The sequence below is a fragment of the Mercenaria mercenaria genome, chromosome 6 (genome assembly GCF_021730395.1).
Source record: "Mercenaria mercenaria strain notata chromosome 6, MADL_Memer_1, whole genome shotgun sequence".
NCBI classification, from domain to species: domain Eukaryota; kingdom Metazoa; phylum Mollusca; class Bivalvia; order Venerida; family Veneridae; genus Mercenaria; species Mercenaria mercenaria.
The window spans coordinates 3664102-3686891 of record NC_069366.1 but is presented as its reverse complement, the minus strand read 5'-3'; the positions used below and the strand labels follow the sequence as shown (position 1 = coordinate 3686891).

General features: G+C 31.4%; 1 protein-coding gene and 1 pseudogene across 1 annotated transcript; both read left to right on the top strand.

The window, feature by feature from the left end:
• Nucleotides 1–4541: 4541 nt before the first annotated feature.
• Nucleotides 4542–18120, top strand: LOC123550724 (uncharacterized; annotated as a pseudogene).
• On the top strand, nt 18119–18884 carry LOC123550723 (DNA ligase 1-like; the record flags this gene model as incomplete). The annotated part of the gene is made up of 1 exon (XM_053546597.1): nt 18119–18884. A coding segment is annotated over one exon (333 nt), but the record flags the coding sequence as incomplete, so codon positions are not given.
• Nucleotides 18885–22790: the final 3906 nt, after the last annotated feature.

Sequence of the window (22790 nt, the reverse complement as noted above, 5' to 3'; positions counted from 1 at the left end):
GGCACCTTTTTTTTTCTATTAGGGCTTTTTTTAAAAAGTTTTAAAGAAACGAAAAAATTCCCCATTTTAAATTTTATAAGGGGACAAAATAAGCTTAAAAGGATCCTTGATGAACTGAAAATTTCTGCCCTTTTTAAATTTGAACCCTCCTTCAAAATTTTACTCCGGAGATGTATTTGTAAAAATTTTTTCGTCAAATATATCCTGTGCATTTTTGGGTATTGATTTTAAAGGGGTATTAAAGCCGGGTTTTCCCAGGGTCTATATATTTTGGGAAAAAAAAAAAAAAAAAAAAAAAAACTGTGAGAAACCAAATATACCCTCTCGCGGGAAAAGGGCTTCTTTGCATGTCTACCGTTTTTCTTTTACTTGCCAGGGGCCCTTTTTGCCTTTTACGAATTTGGGAAAGCCCCTCTTTTCCAAAAAACCCAAACATTTTGAAAAAAAAAAGGGGGGCATTTGTTAGGAATGAAATCGAGTATGTCTGTAAAATTTGATCCTTCCCCCAATCCTCAAAAATTGTACCCTTTTTTATTTTACCACCCGATTGAACAAATAAAACACTGTTAATTTTTATTATTATCGAATATTCGGCAACTCTAATATTTAAATTTAAGGGAAATTTATTTATATCTGATAATTTTTTATTATATTTTAGGTTTGGGTTTAAACTATGGATTTTTGGAAAAATTTTAAATTTTAGATTTACAGTAAGTTTTCTATTTTTACTTTAAACAGGGGTTGCTTTAATTTAAAAACCCGGGGTGCATTTTTATTTATTTGAAAAAAAAAAGAAAATTTAGACGTTTATGTGAATTTTTACTTGGGCTAAGAATATTTTTAAATGACCCCCCGATTGGAAAACTCTTCAGATTGTTTTTAAACCCAAAAATTAAAAAGTTTTTGGGGGCAAATATATCGTTCCGAAAATTGTTCAGTCACAAAGTTTTTTTAAAAAGATGTTTGGGAAAATTTACATTTTTAAAAAACTTTTAAAACGCGACTGGGTTTTGTCCTCTGTTTATTTTATCAAAATGTACAAAAAAATTTTTTTGGGGATTTTGGGAAAAAGTTCTAACACCCGGGGGATGCTAATGGCGGGGCAGGTTTTAAAGGGAAAATAATTAAGCCTAGTTTTTCCCCCCTTAAAAACCCCCCTAGCGTTTGTTTAAAATTTTTACCGTGGGTGGTTTTGACAAATTTTTGGGGGGAATAAAATTTGGGGGAAAATGTTTTTTTAGTTTCCCCTTACCGCACTTTATGTGCTTTTTAAGTTTTGTGCCCGGGGTAAAATTCTCTTGGGAAAAAAATCCCCTCCCGTCTTTTGTTATTATGGATGTCCAAATTCCGGGAAAACAATTTCCCTTTAAAAAAGAGGGGAGGATTGGGCCCGGGCAAAAGTTTTGACGGCACTATGAACACCTGCATTTTAAAATTTTAAATTTTAATTTGGTAGATTGATTTTAAACGATTATAAACCCTAAAATGAAATAAAACACTTAGATTTAAATTGTTTTTAAAAATTTAACAGGGGACATTTAATGATATCTAAATTTTTTTTCGCCCCACGAAATTTAAGTATGGTGCGGTTTTGACACTTAAAAGATGGGCGTCTCCCTGCCCACATGTCATTTTATTTGTATAATTTTTCACATCATTTAAAAAGATAGAATTTTTAGTATTATGAATTGCAAGGGGCCATTTTTATAATTTTAATTTTTTTTTATTCCAGGCTGACAAAAAAGGGGTTTTTTACTGGAATCAGGGGAAAAAAAAAACCGGTTTGGGGCTATTTAATTTTTTCCCATAGGGAACATGCGTATGGTGAAAAATTTACTAGTTTTATCAACAGATGCGACAGGACAGCCCGGATGAGCCTTTGTTTTTTCAGGGACCTTGTAACAACGAAAAAAAGTTTTATTTTTTGGGGATCGGAAACTGATAAATTTTCCTTTGGGGGTTTTAAATTTTTAACCTGCTTACATATGTGTTTTTCCCGCACAGAACCCCAAAATGCGTCTTTTTAAAAACGTCGTTTTGAATTTAAACTTTGGGAAAATTAGAAAGGGGTTTTTGTTTTCTGCTTTCTTAGCAGGGCGGCCAAAACGAAAAACCTATATCGTCAATTAACCTTCATGGGAATAACCCCCCACAACCCGTCCCCCCCCCCGTGAAAAGAAGTGATACTCAAAATGATTTTTGAGTCAACGGCCCCAGAATTTTAAAGTGCGAAAAAGCTAGTTTTTTTAATTAGAAATGAACATTATTAAGAAATGCTTGATGTTATTTATTTCTTACATTTTAATTTTGGGTTATTTCATTGGGGCAAGAAAAATTTAAAAAGATTCATAATTTGTTTGGAAAAAAATGATTTAAAAAATATGTAAGTTGAAAAAAATTTTTTTAAATTTTTCTGACATGTTTTCCAATTAATAACCCCAAAATGAATTTTTTCCCCAAAACCCTTTTTTTGTCTTGTTTTTTTTAACCCTACCCTATTCTGCGGTAAGTATGTTTAAAATTTATTTTGTTTTCTTTTTGTGTGTGCCCCTTACGAAAAACGGTTTTCATAAAAGAAAAATACGGGGAAATTTTTATACACACAAATGCAAAAAACGGGAAAAGTCTGGTAAAAGTATTTTTTTGGAAAAAAATGGTCGTGAATTCCCCCCCTAACGAAAACCGTTTTTAGGGTTTAAAAGTGGCACAAAAATGGAATCTGTATACTCTGCATTTTCTTGCATAACGGGGGGAAAATTTGGCCCGTATTTTAAAAAACCCCCAGGGTTTTGGGATTCCCCGTATACAGATGGATACATTCCGTTATGACACAAGTTCGGGGGGTCCGTATATTTCGTTTACCCTGGGATATTTGGGGCAGTCCGTAGGGCCCCTTAGGTTTAAAAAAACAGTTTTGTATATTCCCCCTATATGACACAAGTAAAGGGGTCCGGGTTTATTGGGGTTTTACCCTGCCTATAAGGGACTAGTCCCTAGCCGTATATCAAAAAAATTCAGTTTCGTTTTTGCCCCCCTATATGGCCCAAAAATACGGAAATTCCCTATACTTGTTTAAACACCGGGTTTTCGGAAAAATCCGAAGCCCCTATTTTAAAAAAAAATACAAATCCTATATGCCCCCCTATATTAGATGCCAACCAGTCCGTATATGCCAAAAAAAAAAGGGGCCGTATACTACTTTTTTTCGGAAATTTTAAAACGGCCCTATTTCGGGGTTCCCTATTTCTTTTAAAAAACGGAAAGATTCGGGAAAAAAATCCAAGACCCTTCGAATCCTTTAAAATGAAACTTATGTTAAAACAGGGCGCGAATTTAAAAACTATTTCTAGGGAATTTTTTTTTTTTAAAAATTTGTATATTTCATATATTCGGGGAAAATTACATTTATGTATATTTGGCGTTTTCGGGGTCCCGGGTTTTTGATTGGGCAAAAATACGGACTTCCCCTTTTACTAGATGTTCCGTACGGGGTTTTGTATATTAGGTCCCTATATTTTTAATAACATCCCGTATACTCCCGTACTTTGAAAAAATTCGGGACCGTACACTCCCCCATATTGACCCCTTTTTTTGCAGTGGGATCGACAGACAGACGGTTTCCCAAAAAATAAAATGCCCCCCTTCGGGGGCAAAAAAAAATTATAGTAACCATTATTGGTAATAACATTTAAAAATGTAACCCTTTTTTAAATAATTTCCTTAATTACTATTTCAATCATTTATGTATTATCTTGTTTTTAATTAAATAAAATTTTTTCCCGCAACAAGTTGTGTGTCCCCCCCCGTTTTGTTTTCCCCGAATTCTAAAGGGCGGGCCAGTTTTTACGGAAAAACCTGTTCGGAGGCCCTCAAAAATGTAAAAAAAACTTATTTAAATAGGCGAAAAATTTTAAAAGGCCTCGTTAGGGGCTGGGGGATTGGGGTCGGGAAAGGGAAAGATGAATAAAATAAAGATAAAGATTAAAAAAAAAAGATCAAGGGGATAAATTGAGCATGCTAAATATAAGTTTCAGGTTAAAAATTAATTTTAAAGGTTACAGTTAAACATTTTTGTTGTATAAATAATTTGTTGGGCATATTTTTCAAACCGGTTTATTGGGAAAAATTAAATTTGAGTAAAAATTGCATTGCTTTTTTATTTAGCGTTTGAACCCCCGGTTTAAACCTACATTTTGGTTTTCAGGAAATGGGAAAAATTCTTTTTTTTTTTTAAATAAGAAAAGATTTTTAAGAAAAATTTGATAAAAACAGGAAATTGTTGTGAAATTTTCAGGAAAGTCTTGTTGAGCAAGAAAGAAAATTTTCACAATAATAATAGAAAATTGATATAAAAATTAAATTTTGCAATATTTCGTTTAATATTTGAACAAATTATTGCAAAGGTACATAGCCATAGATCTAGTTGCACTCAGCCTTGTGTGGGAACCTGAAAATATAAAAAAAAAATACACAGATTAGCAGAATTGAATACAAATACTAGTCTTGATTGTTTATTATTGCAGTGTATTATTGATTTAAAAATGGAAAACAATATAAGTTCAGAAACAAACATGGAAAATGCTAGTATGCTAAGTGGGGATAGAACAAGTACTCCTATCAGAGATGTTTCTCAGAATAACTCATTGCTTGAGAATAAATTAAGTGCTATGACAAAAGAAATGAGCTCCATTACTAGTACTTTAAAACAGTTACATGATCAAATGCAGGATAGAATGTACTCAATTGAGTCAGATTTGCACAGGGTACATGGTAAGATTTCTGAAAGGACACACCCAGATCATGAAGTTAATTCTGACTTCAGAGATATTGATTCAAATGGTATGAATACTGATTTAAGGCCAAGACAAAATTATTCTATGCTTAAACTACAAACATACAGAAATGTAAACACTAATCACAATGTACAGTCCAGCTATTCTGTGAATAATGTAAATAATCTTAAAATGAAACCCCAGGTGTATGATGGGTCCACAGATATTTCAGAATATTTGACACAGTTCAACATAGTTTCAGAGATAAATAACTGGAATTATTCAGCAAAATCTCTATATTTGGCAGGCAGTCTGACAGGAAAGGCTAGGTCACTTTTGAGTGAAATGTCAGAATTACAGAAAAGGGATTATGATAGTCTTGTTGAGGTCCTGAGGGGAAGATTTGGTACTAGAAATAAGGCTGAAATTTTTAGGACACAATTAAAATCTTAGTAGTATAATAAATAGCGCTTCTGGCCCTATTTCACCTAATTTAACATTTAGTCTTTGACCTAAACCGACCAATACCAACCAATTAAAAACCCACAGGTTTTAACTTTACTTTCGTTTTCTCATATTTTCAGAAAACCTGGTTATAAATAGCTGACATATTTTCTGAAAATGTTATATTGGAATTTACGTTGTATTTTCTGAAAATGACTATGTGGGAAACCACAAATTCAACCAATCAAAAGCCTGCCATTTTTCTGCCAACTTGGCAGACACTGCGACATTCCTGCCACTTGGCAGAACTTTGGCAAACTTTTGGCAGATTAATTTCATTAATAAAATGTAGGTATTTGATCTTTTTTTCAATTAGAAAGTATATATTAGGTAACATAGTAATTAAAACTTTTAATTAAACTTTTAACCCAAAAATCTGTTCTTCAAGGATACGATTCATCCGATTTAAAATTGATGTAATTCCCACCAAAAGCGAAAATGTTATTTGTAGATGCAAACGTATAAGGATAAATATCAATCGCGTCCCTTGTTTTAAAAAAATTTTTTTTTTTTTTCTTAAAAATAGTACAAACTGATCAGTGTAAAAAGTCCTAGTGTTATATTTCATTATCGAATTAATTATAAAACGGGGTTTGGGAATGACACTCCACCCCTAAATTAAAATGTGAATTGGGCTTTTAAGGGTTTTACCCGGTTCCCCTATGGGCCGGGCCCCCCTTTTAATAAAATTTTAAATATTTTTATATAAATTCCAGTTTTTTTTTACTATAAACACCCCCTTCCCAAAACACTCTTGTCAAATTAATTCTATTTTTTGATTTGTTTTTTATAAAATTTTTATAATTACAAAAATTTCCAGGTCAAAAATGAAATGTTTTTAAATATTTCAGACCGGCCAGATCTTATATGTTGAATATACCCAGGCCCCATCAGGGTTTAAAATACTTTTTTTTTTAGAAATCATAAAGGTGTTATTATAGTTTTAAAAGAGAAACATTCTTTTTTACTTTTTCTATTTTTTTTTTCCCCAAATTTCTTTTTTTTTTGTTTTTTCTTTTTAAGTTTAAGAAATTTCGAAAAAATCATCACCCTTTTTTGTGCAATTTCAGAAGCAGATGTTGTCAAAACTTTTGTTCTAGCTAATTGTGTTTCTTGTTTTAAAAAAAACATTTTTTACTTTTGTAATTTCTTGGGTATTGGGGAAAATTTCTCAAACTTAGCGGTTATTGTTTTTGTTTAGAGTAATTATTTGGGGTATTAGCAGTGATTGATTCTCTTGTTAGTATTTTAAATTCCAGAGTCCAAATCTTTTATTATTTTTTTAATTTTATCATTAATTTTTTTGTAATAAACCTTTAAGTTTATTAATCTTGTACTTTATATTGTGACTTGCATCAACTTTTAATATGTTTTACAAGTTTTTTCTCAAATTTTCCAGCTGTTTTTAATTATTTTATTGTTCAGTTTGCAGAAATTAATCCCCTTTTTTAAACTGTTTTTAAAATAAAAAGTCAGTTCTTTTTTGTTCTTAATTTGCTTTAAAATTTTCATTAATTTCTTGTAATTTTTTTGTAATTTATTTAAGTCTGATATTTTTAATTATGCGGGTGTCAAAGAAAACCCCAAACTCAATTTGTTTTTTAAAGTCATCTATTTTAGAATTAATTTCTTTTTTAAATCCCTAAGCGTATCATGGTATCACCCCTTTGTGAAGCTGCCTTTTCAATTTGATTTTAAAATTTTGAAGTTTATTTAAAATAAATTTAATAAATCTTTTCTTTTTTTCAGTTTTTAGTAAGTTTATTTATTTTTGTTTGATTTCTAATGATACATATTTTGTAACTTTTTCCAGCTTCAATAATCTTGTTTTTAGTTCTTCAGTTTAATCATATATCTTTTAAAATTTTTGAATTTTTGGGTGAATTAAAAAGTTTAAAAAATTTAATGAAATATTCTTTTATGTTGTTCTGTCAAATCAGATTTCTCTTCAATTTTTAAAAGAATCAAACCATAACTTTATTTTTCTTCAAAATTTTTCTTGTAATGATTAATTTTAATGAATTTTTTTAAAATCTTTTTTTAATTCTTAAAATTCTTTACTTCTTCTTTATTGTCTGTTTTTAGATTTGATGTCTTCAAGATTTAGTCATTATTACACTTTGAACTTTTTTTTTAAAAAAAATCGTCTTGAAATACATCGGTGGTTTATCTGGATTTCCTAGGTTGTTAATTTTTACCTCCCATATCTAATGCTTGTTATTTTGTTTTCAAGTTCCTTATTTCTGTAAATTGATTCCATGCCTTTTAGTTTTTGTATTGTTTTTTAGTAGCATAATCATTAAAACAATTCAAATTTAAATTTACTTATACTGTAGGGTTTACTTATTTGTTTTACATCATTAAAAACTCCCCTTATATAATTATTATATATTTCCAGTAAGTTTTTTTTAAAAACTTCCTTGGTTTTTCAAATATAAGAAATCATACTTCTGTTTTTTTGCATTAGCAAAAGAATCACGTCTTTATTTTGTTTATTACAATCCCTTTATTTTCCATTTTACCCGGGGGCTTTTAAATTAAAATATTGTGAAAAAGTTAATTCGAATATTTTTGGTGTTTTATAGTAAGACTGACTTTAAATAATAAACAACAGTTTTTGTGAGCTTGATAAAGTTTTTTGTTTTTCTTTTTTAACTTTTTTATCTTCACATACAAATCATCAAAAAATTATATTTTTGTTTTTTTGATTCAAAATTCTCAAAGGTTAATTTGGTTGGGTCAGTGAAATTAAGTATTTCATTTGGATTACTTTAATTTTTTTTTTCAATTTGTTTTAAATTTTTAATTAAAACTTGATATTTAGATTGTTCTGGTTTTTTGCATACAGTATAATTTTCATAATATAAGAGGTTTTCGAAATATATGCATTAAAAGTATTTGTTTTTCCTATCCCGAAGATCCACATATTACATTCTAAAAAATGGGAAACGGCATAAAAAGGATAAAATTGTTTAAAGTTATTGGATTTATCCTTTTTGTATCTAATTTGGAATTTCCCTTAATAATATTATTTTTTTAAAATTTTACAATATTTACATTATTTTCATTATTTTTAATTATTTTAATTTTATTAAATGCTCCCCCCCCTTAATGAATAAGAAAAAGAAAAAAAATTAGTCGGCAAAAGATGAAAGCTCTTAGAGAAGAAATAAAAGAGAGAAAAAATAGAAAAATCAATCGGGTATGTATACTGAAATTTTTAAACCCTTTTCTGAAAAAATAGAAAGAAAAAAACAATTTTTCAAGCAGGTTTAAAAAAATTACTGGAAAAAAACAACAATTAGCGTTATGGTGATGAAATGAAAAACATACCAAACATACCAGGGTTTACCACAGCTATTCCCAAAAACACCACCTTTTACCATCAAAACCGGTCCCCATCACCATTTTGTTGAAAAATTTTAAAAAAAAGACTAAACTTTTTGTAATTTACAATAACGTGATTTTTATATTCATCGCTAACTATTTGATCAAGTTTTGATTTAATAACATTTCTTCTTTTAAAGAACTTTCTTATATGAATTTTTATCTGGATTCATTATTTCTCCTAAAGTGCTAGATAATTTTGACATAATCATTCTATCTACCTTCTATAACCATCTATATATAATATACTTATAGAAAAAAATCTTTAAAAACACACCTAATGAAATTATATTGATTGAGAAATTTGTTTATATTATCTATATCTTTTGAATAAGATTTTAAAGTCATTTTTTCTAAATTGTTATCAACTGGTTAAAATTTTAATACCTTCTTGAAACATTCTGTTTAACCATTCTTCGTGTAATTTGTGTAGTTTTTCTAAATATCTAAACCAACTTTGTTTTCTTCCGTTCTGTTTCTTTTTTGAAGTCTTTTAAAACATATTTCTGGGTTGGTTTTAACATAAACAAATCCTTCAATTGGGTTTTTTTCCGTATGGTTTTATAATATGATCAGTTAAGAAAAGATTGTATACTGCCCACTCGGGGTCATTATAACACCGTTGTCGTGATGTTGTTTTGTAAAAACGTTACTGTTAGTTAAATAACAACGTTCAAGGACAGAAACACCATCAAACTGTTTAGCAGAAGATAACATTTTTATATGACTGTTTAAGTTGTTAGCTGAAAAGGAAATAAATATTTGGAAGGTTCTTGAGCAGCAAGTTCAAAAAGGTAATGAATTATAATTTGCGAAGCTGGACCTTCGGTTGCACGTGGATCCATAACATTTTGCCATTCGTGAATTGGTTCTGGAATTATATTAAAATTAGGATTATATTCTTTAATAATATCTAAAAACGTACCTTTTCCTGATGCAATATTACCTTCAACTGATATAATTTTCTCATTTATAAAATACTATAGAAAAAATCATTAATTAAAGTTAATACAACTCTTCTCTGTTTTATTTTATATCCGTTAAGTTTAAATTCCTTCATGTGCATTTCAAGAGGTGTTGAATAATTTTTTCTTTCTGCATTTCTAATAGTATTGTAAACAAATCCTGAATAACTTTATTTGGATCTTCTTTATTTACTTTTTTCCAATCCGTGCTTTTGTTATAAGTTGTTTTATTTTGTGATGATGTGTTTTTTAAAATAAATTTCTTGTCGTCAAGTTTTAGTCTGTTCGTAAATATGGTAATTACTGATGGAACAGCACCAGCAACTGCTTACAAATACAGAATAGTTGGAACAAGTCTAATGCAGCTGAGCAACCAAAAATACCTGCTGTAATATATAATCCAGTACTTACTCTTCCGCAAAACTTATAACTTTTTCTGTAAGCAGCAGCTAGTTTAGTTAAGTGAATAATTAACTGATCTATTGTTCTATTCCATTATTAGAAATTAGATTTTTATTGCTCATTTATATAATTAAACTTTTTTATTTCTAAATTAAATTTGTTCAAGATCGCTAAACGGAACCCAACTATTAAATTTTTCATTGTAACCTTTCCTTTTACTAAAGCTTGTTTTTTCTTATAGTCTCGTCTAATAACTTTTTCTATTCTAAAAACTTCTTGTGTAGTAGGTAAAAGTTCTTGTTCATAAAAGAACCTTGAATTATTTCATCATTTAAATTCTTTAATAGTGTATGTTCTGGGATTTGTTTTATTAATTTTATAAATTATAAATATTTCCTCTGTCCAGTTTGGGTGTATATCCTTTTTCAAAATGTCTTTTAAGTTTGCTTAAACGAACTCGATCACCAATTTTAAATTTTGTTTACTTTTTGGGTATCTTTAAATCACCATAAAAAAATTTAAAAGTAAACAGTACCTTTATTTAAGTTTTTAACTAGCTTCGGTTGGTGTCATTTTATACTAAATGTTTCGTTTGTTATATTTATCAACCATATCCTGCAAATTATTTAAATAAATATAAGTATTATTTGCTGTAAATATTTCCACATTATTCTTTTTAAACTTCTATTAAATCTTTCTATTACTACAGCCTTTCCTTCTTTAAATTATGATACATATTAATTTTTTTTTTTATTCAAAATGATTCAAATTTTTTATTATAAATTCTTTTCCCTTCATCTACCCATAAATTTTGTGGAATCCTTGCAGTCTTCGGGGATTTTTGCCCCTGAATTCTATCTTTAAAATTATTTTTTCAAATGCTTCAGTAACAGATTCTCCAGTTTTTATTCTTTAATGGAATAACCCAAGCATATTTACTAAATTATCAATAAGGGTTAACAAGTATTTTTACTCCTTTTTATATTTTGAAAAAGCTTGCATGTCAACTAAATCACTGACCAAGTATCATCAAATCATTAACTATCACTCTTCGTTTCCTAAATTTTCTTTTAATTGGTTTGGGGTAATTCTTCTGCAAATTCATCACCCAGCGGTAGCTTGGTACAGTGATTCCGGGGGGTATACTCTACCCCCTTTTCCCGTTTTTTGACTTTCGTTTTTGTCTGGGCGTTAACCCCATAGAGAACTGTTGTTCCTGTCCCAACCCAAGTGTTTTATTTCGTTTTGATAAGCTGGTTTTACAACTAAATGTTTTGTAATTTTTTTCTCCAAATGTTTTTGATTTAGTTTTATTTTAATTGGAAAGCATTTGTTTATCACATTCACTTTTACTTAGTCCGAGTCGTAGCAAAAATCATGGTCCATACAACTGCATCTAGTTTGTTAACAGGGGGTCCATTTTCTAGGGGTTCCCCGGGCCCACAATAGTTATATCCTGGAAGGGGTTAAACCTTTTTAGGTAACAAAGGTAACATTGCTTTATGGATATCTAATTTACCTCCATTTTTGGGTTTTAAACGAATTTTGATTTCGTTTTTCCGCAAGATTTACTTTTGCTTTTATTCATTAGCCTCCCGTTTTTTGTTGTAACAAAGTGAGGATTTACATTATCTGTAAATCTTCTTTCTTTCAAACAATATATTTTATTTTGTAAACTCATCTTATATTATATATATTTAAAATTATTTAAAGACTAATAATGTAGTTATTAATTCAAAATAAGTTTAAATACATTACATTTTATTAATGAAATTAATCTGCCAAAAGTTTGCCAAAGTTCTGCCAAGTGGCAGGAATGTGGCAGTGTCTGCCGAGTTGGCAGAAAAATGGCAGGCTTTTGATTGGTTGAATTTGTGGTTTCCCACATAGTCATTTTCAGAAAATACAACGTAAATTCCATATAACATTTTCAGAAATATGTCAGCTATTTATAACCAGGTTTTCTGAAAATATGAGAAAACGAAAGTAAAGTTAAAACCTGGGGGTTTTTAATTGGGTTTGGGGTTATTTTTTCGGTTTAGGTCAAAGACTAAATGTTAAATTAGGTGAAATAGGGCCAGAAGCGCTATTTATTATACTACTAATCTTTATCATCCAGAGCTAGCTCAGCGGGTTAAAAAGCTGACTAGACAGGCATATCCAGATGCAAATACCGAGCTAAAAGAAATTTTGGCACTAGATGCTTTCATTGATAGTCTTGAAGATTCTGATATAAGGTTACGTCTTAGAGAATGCTGTCCAAAATCTATTTCTGAAGCCGAAACAATTGTAGTCAGGTTAGAGACACATAAGTTGGCTGATAAACAGAGGGTACATAATGAACCGGTAAATTGCTTACACTGGGAAAAACCAGTCTACACAAAAACCAGAGTTAGAAAATATTATAGGAAAAATAGATTAACAGAGAGAGTAGAGCAATTAGATTCACAGACAAGGGCTACAAACCAACAGAATGATCAGTCTTATAGGTCAGATAATACTACACAAGATAATAGGGATTTACTTGTACAAAATCATCAGTCAGGACAATTTAGGCCAGGGGGTCAAAATTATAGGAAAAGGTTTTCAATAATAATAGGCTATCAACACAGAATAGATTTAGCATTAACAGAGGCCAGAACAGAAATTTCAATTATGATAAAGACAAGAACTTCCAAGGTAATAGATTTTCGGGAAACGGACAAAGGTCGGGCTGGAGGGCCGCACCAAGACCAAACAGAATGTAAGGTCCGAAACCATTCAAGTAGATAGTTTAGGCAAACAGAATGGATATTTTTGTGACGCAATGATAAAAAAAATCTTGTTTCTTGTTTGTGTGATTCTGGTGCTAATGTTTCTATAATCAGTAGCAAAATCTTGGATGAATGGGAAAATGGTACAAAGCCAGTAATTGTGCCCGTTACAACAATGCTATGTACAATAACTGGAGAAAGTAAACATTTTATAGGAAAAGCAATTATGGGAATTTGTTTGGGTGGTCATATACTGCAACATGAGATGTGGGTTTCAGATAAGTACAAAGGCTATCCTTGGAATAGTTTTTATGCGGGCAAACAGTTGTGATTTGAAAATTTAAAGCAAAAATTGTATATGGTAAATGTGACAGAATTCCCCTTTTATCTCAAAAATGAATTTAGGTCAAATTGCTGCAGAATTGCTGTTTCTTAAATATTGTAATTGAACCAAATTCTGAGGGTTTTGGTACAAGCAAAAATTCTTGATCTTTTAGACAGGTCTAGTACTTGTTTAGTTGAGGGTTCCCTTTTGATTTTGTTGAAAAAAACAGGTATTTTGGTTGCAAAGGTGTTAGTTTTACCCAAAAGTGGGCCAGTTCCAATTAGACTGGCCAATTTTTCAAACAAACCAGTCAAGATTTACAAAGAACCACAACAGGTGTATAAGAACCGGTTGAAATAGTTGAATCACAGTCTGTTAGTCATGTTCATTCAGCAAATGTACAGAAAAATGATAAATTGCCTGAACATTTAACAGATTTATTTTAAAAATCTTCTAAAAATCTTGATTCTACTCAAAAGGAAGAGCTAAAATCATTCTTGATTAAGCATCAAATTGTGTTTAGTAGAGGTTCCAGTGATATTGGTCATTCCACAGTTGTTACACATACAATTGATACTGGTAATGCAAAACCTGTTAAAAAGTACCCATATCGCATTCCTTTAGCAAGCGTAAGGTTGCGGAGGAAAAAAATTAAGAAAATGGAGAGTGATGGTATTATTGAAAAATGTCCTCAAAGCCCATGGAATAGTCCCATTGTAATGATTTCTAAAGCCGACAAATCTATCAGGTTTTGCTATGATTTTCGCGGTTTGAACAATGCCACGGTTCGCGATTCGCAAGCTTTACCCCGAATAGATGACAGCATAGAAGCATAGTCATGTTCCAAGTGGTGGTCTTGTCAGACATGAAATCGGGGGACTGGCAATTTGGGTATCGATGAGAAAGATAGGCATAAAACTGTATTTTCAATTCCAGGTGGGGAACAATGGCAATGAAACACGTCTTGCTTTTGGTCTTTGTAATGCCCCGCAACATTTACCCCCCCTTATGCAGTCAGTCTTCTCTGGTCTATTTTTGGTGCATAGTGATAATTTATCTTGATGATATCAAATTTTTCACTTTAAAACTTCTCAGAAAAAACTGAAAAATCTAGAACTGTTATTTTAGAGGGTTTAAATACTGGCTAATTTGAAACTAAACCTATAAAGTGTGTTTTTGTTTCAAAAAGAGGTCACTTTTCTAGGGCACACAATAAGTGAAAATGGTGTTGGTTTCTGACCAAGAAAGATTGAGTCAATAAAGAATTGGCCCAATCCCTAGAAATGCTAAGGAGCCAGGAGTTTCTTTCTCTTGCAAATTACTACAGGAACTATGTTTACAGTTTGCTACATTGCAAACCCATTTCATAGTTAGCAGAAAATTGTAGAAAGTTTGTTTGGACAGAGAAATGTGAGGGAAAACTTTTCAAATGGTAAAAACGCATTAACTAATGCCCCCATTTAACATTTCCTGAAGACTTTATTCTGGATGCGGACGCTTCTTTGGTGGGCCAGGGCCGTGTTTTATTCAAAAGTTAAATGGAAGGAACAGGTCATTGGCTATTTTTGCAAATGCTTCACAAAAACAGAATGGCGGTATTGTGTTACCAGACGAGACCTATTGCGTAAACAACCCCAAAAAAACATTTTCACCACTTTCATTTATAGTCGAAAAAAAGTCATTCGATCTGATCATTCCAGTTTGAAATGGTTGCTATCTTTAAAAAAGAGAAGGACAACTAGCCAGGTGGCTTAGTTTTCAAGGCACATATGATTTTACAATTGAACATCGTTCTGGCAGATTGCATTCAAACGCAGATGCTTTATCTAGGAGGCCATGTTATGATGAAAATTGTAAATACTGTAGCACTGCTGAGTCAAAAGAGATTAACAGCATTTCTGTATCTAGTGTCACTGAGGTACAGTCTAAGGGAGACAACTTCTTTTAAAAGCTGATGAAAAGTAATTGCTCATTTGTTACTCTTCTTTGTAGTTGATGCAGTTTACTACAGTTGTTGGGTGTAGTAAACACTGGTATGATAGTAGGAATATTTTGGTGATATGGCGGAACTCTGATTTATTGAGCAGAATTTTCTCAGAATTGGCTACATCTCAAACATGCAAACATTACTGGAATTATGATATTGGTACTGAAATAAAGAGTTTAAAGATAATGAAACAGGGTATTGATGGCTGTAATTTAGACTGTGACAAGTACAAATCTCGGTATGGTTAAAAAGGTAGAGTAAAACATAGTTATGCACAAACAGAAAAGATTTCTTGTCAAACAGATTGTAAAGATAATGTTTTGATAAGTTCTGTGAATGCACAAGGTAAAAGTTCTTGTCAAACAGGGGTAAAAGATAATGTTTTGATAAGTTCTGTAAATTCCTCAAAGCTAAGCAATGATAATGGTACTGAGAATACACCTAGCACGAGTTCTAATGATAGCACAACCTCAAGTAGTTCAGTAAGTAGCAATTTACTGGGCGAGGATGTTAACGTCGCAGAAATTCAAAACAATGATCTCAATCTTGGACGAATTAAAGATATAGTTTTGAATGGTGTTAAGCCTGACTGGCAGGAGATTTCTAAATTTGATACAGAATTTTTAAAAATTACTGGGGGAAGGTTAGATTCTTTAGTTAACAGAAACAATGTGTTGTACAGAAAATGGGAAAGTGATGATGGTAACTCTTGTAAGTTTTTATTAAGTTGTCCCACAGTCTCACAGAGATCTGGTAATGCAGTTGTTACATGATGGTAAAGTGGTGCTCATTTAGGGTTAAGGAAAACTAGCAAAATAAAGAGAGGTTCTTTTTTGGTTGCTTTGAGACGAGATGTTTAAGTGTCGATTCGTACATGTGAATGTACGTACAATGTCGTAGAGGTTCACTCAGAAAATCCAAAGCACCCTTTAAAAACTTATAATGTAGGAGCCCCCCAAAAGAGAGAACTGCTATAGATTTTTTGGTCCATTTAAAAAATTAACAAAGGAAATAGATACATAAAGGTTGTTGGGGGTTTGTTTTCTAAATGGGCAGAATGTTACAGTTTGCCAAATTTTAGAAGCTACATCAGTGGCAACTGTATTAGTTGATCAGTACATAAGTAAAGGGGGCCCGCCCATTGATTTGTCATACAGGCCAAGGGAAAACATTTGAGTCGAAACTGTTTCTAGAAATGTGTAAATTATTGGGTATAGAAAAGACACGTTCTTTTAGTTTTCATTTGCAAGGGAACGGTTTTATTGAAAAACATAACTCCACTATAATTCAAATGCTCACCCCATATGTCGCAGCAAATCAAAAAGACTGGGATGAACATGTTGATTTGGTTATGCTTGCATACCGATCTTCGGTTCAAGCATCAACAGGGTTCACACCAGCCATGTTACATATTGGTAGAGTACTGAGGTTACCAGCTGACTTAATTTTTGGTACTCCTGAAACAGATGATAAAGAAATTGATCAAAACAAACCAAGTTATGTCTCAAAATTAGAAAACAGGTTACAACAAGTACATGAGTTAGCTAGGAATAATATGGAAATTGCTCGAAACAGTATGAAATCAAATTATGATGTGAAGTTGAGTAAAATGTTACACAGAGGGTGGCGCAGTTTGGTATTACTGTCCAACTCGTAAGCGAAGTTTAAGTCCTACGTTTCAGAAACCTTGGGTTGGTCCATGTAAGATAATTACCAAAGTAAATGATGTACTATACCGGATTCAAACAAAAGCTATCTCAAAGCCAAAGATTGTTCATCATGATAAACTGAAAGATTATACTGGGGAAATTAGACCTAGTTGGTTTTAAGAAAAATCTAGTCCGATATGTTAAAATTAGTACACAGAAATATTGTATATTTTACTTTAGTATATATTGTTATATGGTATATATGCAAACTTGAACTTTGGTAGAAAAAATGATAAATAAATAAATTATTAAATAAATTAAAAAAAAAATGAATGTTGCTTTCCAGTAAAAAGGGTATCCCTTTGTCTATTTACAGTTTCAATGCGGCGTGTGTGAAGATCTGTACTTCCCAGCCAGAAAGCCTTGTATGGCCCATTTGAAAGAGCAGCATTCTGGGATTAGTTTCAAATGCAAATTATGTAAGAAAATATTTAGGAGGAATGATAACCCCCATCAGTGTAGAGCAAAGAAAACTGATTTTTATATGTTTAACCAAATGACTGGTGATAAGGGCAGCAGAGCAGAGAGAGAGTTGGAGAAATGTTTAGAACGGGCAGAAAAGAAGTGGCGCATAAATTTGAACGAGAAAATAACAGCAAGGAAGGAAACAAGACCAGTACTACCAGAGAGGAGAAAAGAAAGAACTAGGACTTTGAGTGAAAGTAGTAGCAGCAGTAGTGATAGCAGTGACAGAGAAAAAAGTAGTGAGGAAGAAATGGAGTTAGGGAAAGAGTTAGAATTAAGTGACGATGAGTTTGAGAGTTTTCAGGAGGAGAGTTATTTAAAAGAAGTGAAAATGTATGAGCTGGATGAATATGAAAAGAAGAAAGATGAACAGAAAAGAAAAATTGTTCAAGAAAAGAAGGAACGAATTGAAAAAGAAAGGTTGGAGAGGGAAAAACAAAAGGAGGTCGAAAGACAAATGAAAGATAGAGAAGATAAAGAAAGGAAGGAGAAGGAGGAAAAAACAGGAAAGAAAAAGAAAAGAAAGAAAATGAGGAAAAATAAAGGAAAGAAAAAGAAAGGAAGGAAAAAGAAAGGAAAGAAAAAGAAAAGAAAGAAAATGAGGAAAAAGAAAGGAAAGAAAAAGAAAATAAAAAATAAAGGAAAGAGAAAGAGAAGAAGGACAGAGAGGAAAAAGAAAGAAATGACAAGCTAGAGAAAGAAAGGAAGGAAAAAGAAAAGAAGGAAAAAGAGGAAAAAGAAAACAAGGAAAAAGAGGAGAAAGATAGAAAGGAAAAAGAAAGAAAGGCGCATGAGGAAAAAACTGAGAAGGCGAGACAAGAGAAAGAGAAGGAAAAAGAGGAGTAACTTAAAAAGAAGGAAGCAGAGGAGAAACAAATAAATGGCGAGAAAAATAAAAAGGAAAGAGAAAATCAGAAATCAAAGAATGAGGAAAATGAAAGGAAGGAAAAAGATGAGAAAGAGAGACAGAAAAATGAGGAAGAAATTAGGAAAGAAGGAGAGAAAAGGGACAAAAATGAGAAAGAAAGCAGGAAAAAGGAGGAAAACCAAAAAGAGGGGGGGAACAAGAATAAGAATGAGAAAGACAAAGAAAGTAGGAAAAAGGACGAAAAACTAAAAGAGTGTGAAAACAAGGATAAGAATGAGAAAGACAAAGAAAGTAAGAAAAAGAAGGAAAAATAGAAAGAAGATACGAAAAGAAAGAAAGATGAACATAAGAAAACTGATAAAGAGAAGGTACTTAAGAACTCGTATAGAGAAATTGAAATAAAAGAGGATGAAGAGATGATTGACATTGAGAAAGTTCAGGAACTGAAAGAAAATAGAAGAAACAGAAACAGAAAACTACTATGTGAAAAGATTGACAAAGATTTTCTAGAAAATGTTGGATATGAATATGAAATTATAACAATTATCAAGAAATATAAAATAGAAAACAGATGTTAAAGGAAAACTGATGTGATAACTAATACAGAAAACAGATTGCTGGAGATCAAGATGACTAAAGGATTAACATAACATTAACATTTACTAATAGGATATCTTAAACATTAACTATTTTAATTTTGGTACAAGTACATTGTGTATTTATAAACATCACAATTATAGACACTTTAATTAGTGCAAATATGACAGGAAATAACATTGACACTTAAGTAGTGCAAGAAAGAAACAACAACAACAAAAAAACAACATTATTATTATATGTGTATTTATATGTGTATTACTGCATTGTTATAGTTGCATAAAACTGTTTCATTTAAGTAAATATATTGCTATTAAGACTGACATTGTTTAAATATTCTTAAATGAAAAGTAGATTTTATAGTCTATGAAAAATATGTTAAAGGTAAAATTTCTTACCTGCAATATTTCCTTGAAGAATTGGGACAATTCTTGAAAGGTGGGGGTAATGATGTGTTGTTCCCCACCTACTTTATGCAATGTCTTTTCAGTCAAAAATAATACACCTCGAAAAATTATATAGCAACCATTATTGGTAATAACATTAAGAAATGTACCTTTTTAAGTAATATCCATAATTACTATTTCAATCATTTATGTATTATCTTGTATTAATTATATAAAGTTGTTCCTGCAACAACGTTGTGAATGTCCGCCATTTTGTTTCCCAGAATTCTAAAGGGCGACCCAGTTTTTACGGGAAAACCTGATTCTGGATGACATCACAATGTAAACAAAAACATTCATATAAATAGGCCGAATTTTAAATGGCCATCAGTTAGAGACTGGAGATTGATCTGAATGGTAAAGATAGAATAAGATAAAGATAAAGATAAAAATAAAGATCAAGAAGATATATTGAGCATGAATACTCATAAGATACAGGCATTATTCAATGAATGGTTACAGTTAAACATTTTGTTGTATAAATAATTATTGACATATTTTACACCAGGTTGAATGTAAAAATAAATAGAGTAAACTTTTTTTGTTTTTCTTATTTAGCGTTTGGCCCTCGGTACATCCTAGCAATATGCTCTTATCAACCGAATTATTGCTCCGATTCTTTATTTTTGTGACACTATACCGAAATGGCTTAAACTTATGGAGATGGTCAATCGGTTTGTATTATAACAGGGGGCACTGTGTCACAAAACTATGCTCGGTTAGACTAAATAATTTTAATATTTTGGTGCTTGCTAAATATGCGTTTAAACTGCGGTCAGTGATTCAAATACTCCTTTTTCACCTGTGTGTAAAAAGTGTTTCAAACGTCCGTTTTGTTCTAGTCACATGTCTACTTCTCCATGATTGTATTTTAACTTCTTCATGCTATGCGAATCTAACGCTAACTTTTAACAAAAACTCTTACTACCTTACCGAAAACACAAATGTGGTGTACTACTTGAAAATGTTGTTTTATTTATCTGGCGATATCGAAACAAATCTAGGTCCGGATAGTGAAGACGATCACTGCTTCTCAATCCTTCATCAAAATATTCGGAGTATCAAGAATAAATTTGAGTACATCAAAGATAACTCATCTCTCGTCATTTCTCGAGATTTCTGATGTAGACAGAACGCTTGAGGGAAATGAGACGGTATTCCGTAAAGATATTTCATCTCATTCCGGAGGTATCCTTACCTATTGTCATTCAAGTCTAAAACCTAATCGAGTATTGGAACTGGAACATATTTTACAAGAATATTTGAATATTCAAATACACAATAGATCAAAGTCCTTTCTTATCTGTACAATGTATCGAGAACCTAACCTATAGGTTGAATTCTGGGATAGACTAAATGTATTTATAGAACAGGCGTCTTAAATAACAAGAAGCATTATTCTGGCGGAGGACATCAATGAAGACCAACTTAATGCATCAAATCATAAACTCCGTGATATTCTTCTTTTGAATGGCATGAATAATATTATAACAGAGCCTAATCGTGTAAGAAATAACTGAAGTACGTTGCTAGACCCGATTGTCACAAACTGACATACGGGCCTCATTGTATCTGTAGTTTCAATGCAAATATTGCATCATCTTTTTGTAAATTTTTTGGTAAATCTCGAATTTAATGCATAAAATACCTCTCATGATTTTCTGTATTTCATAATTTAAATTTCAATGTACAGTCGAATACCGTTACCTCGATATTCAAGGGACTGTAAAAATTGCATCGACGTATCCGAAGTTCGACGTAACGATATCGACTATCAGGGACTACTTTGTATTTGTGTTGGACGTCTATATTGTCATTATATCTAATGTTTTTATTTTCAGAGGGCTTGAAAGGGGAAAGAAATAATATTAAACGTAAATATGATTTTCATTTTATTGACAAATAAAACATGTTAATTAAATGCATACATATAACTTTTTAATTTTTGAAAACATACATTTAAACATTAGCATTTTGATTCCTTCCCTAAACAAGTCTTAATGCAGCGGTAATGTTCCTAGTTGAGTAATCATTTTGACTGTGCTTCGATAACGAAAATTTGCCAGTTAAATACGCATATTGTTACTCAATCCTAAATGGTAGATTTTTACTCTGTCAAACAGAAACTATTTCATCCAAATTAGTTGTTATATTGGAAAACAGCTTTCCTGCTTGCATGGTGTTTTATAAGACTAATTATTCGGAATTAAATGCAAAACTTCCTGACATTTAAATTGGATTAAAGATTAAATAACAAACAAAACAAACACACAAACTAACTTGAATATGATTAATACATCGCCAGACAACAATGGGTTGATTTTCACACCTTACAAATAACATGGATATTTTTTGACAAGCTGTGATATAGACGAAACCAGGTGTAATAACAGTACAGGTAAGTTGACGGGACTGAAAAATCTCATCGAGCTAAACGAAATATCGAGCTAATCATATCGAGGTAATGATAAATGATTACATTAAGATAAATAGGGAAAAATCGGGACCGACTCAAACACATCGTGCTAACCGGAGTATCGAGCTAACCGATATCGAGGTAACGATATTCAACTGTATTTTTTTTTAAATTCGGTGCAGTAATAAGAAAGTTGATCTTTAATAGACTTTAGTAATTTATGTTTTTATCCCCAAAACCACTATAACGGGCCTTAAATTGTCATTTTCAATCCGCGCCAATGTAGACAGATTTCCCGGCTATATCGTGATTCCCGTGAAAACAAAAAAAGTCAGAGTACACGCATAAGCCGTGAGTCCCATGAAATTTCGTATTTTGCGGGACATTATCCTACAAATAGACTGGACTGGATATGCCTAGCGCACACCACATTTCGACATTAGACGAATCTACGTCAAATTTATTTTTCTTGGTAGAAATTTATGCTCGATCGAGGTAAGAAATTTATTTGTTAAATTTTTGTATAATTTTTGCATCACAATTTTTATTTAGTAAGCCGATACTGCATTGCATTGTAATGTTTCATCTATGTTGCAAGTCGAGTACCATGTATGTGATATGTTTTGTAATTTGAAATTATTGTGTGCCAGTCTATAACCTATCTAGACAGTGTCAGGTTTGTTGTATGGCATTTGATATTATATTGAAACCAGCTGTTGTATAACGTTTATTTCGCATTGCATCATGTTGAAACGTAGTTGTAAATAATAGCTGCGGTTAATCATTTCCTTATCTATAATTTTTCATCATAAACTTTTCATATCTTTTCCATACTTTAATTTCAGACTTTTCAATAATTATTTTTTGTAATAATGGAAATAATAAGTGACGTATTTTAATCACGTGACGTCTGAACTTAGTTGCACATATATTTTGTATAAGTAGCACGTATTATTTATGGGAGCCTACGGAGGTTTGGTGTACCCAAAGGAGCTGTTTTATGCCCTGACTTATTTGTTTTGCTATGGGGCTTACCATATGTTATATATACTCACCCTAATGACCCTTATATTTTAAAAAATCGCACAGTACTGTGTAAAATGCATAACACGATTACATCTTTGACGCAGCTGAGACGTCACTGGTGTAAAAATTTGTCAAATTCGATTAACTTCATTTGAGGCACGGACTGCA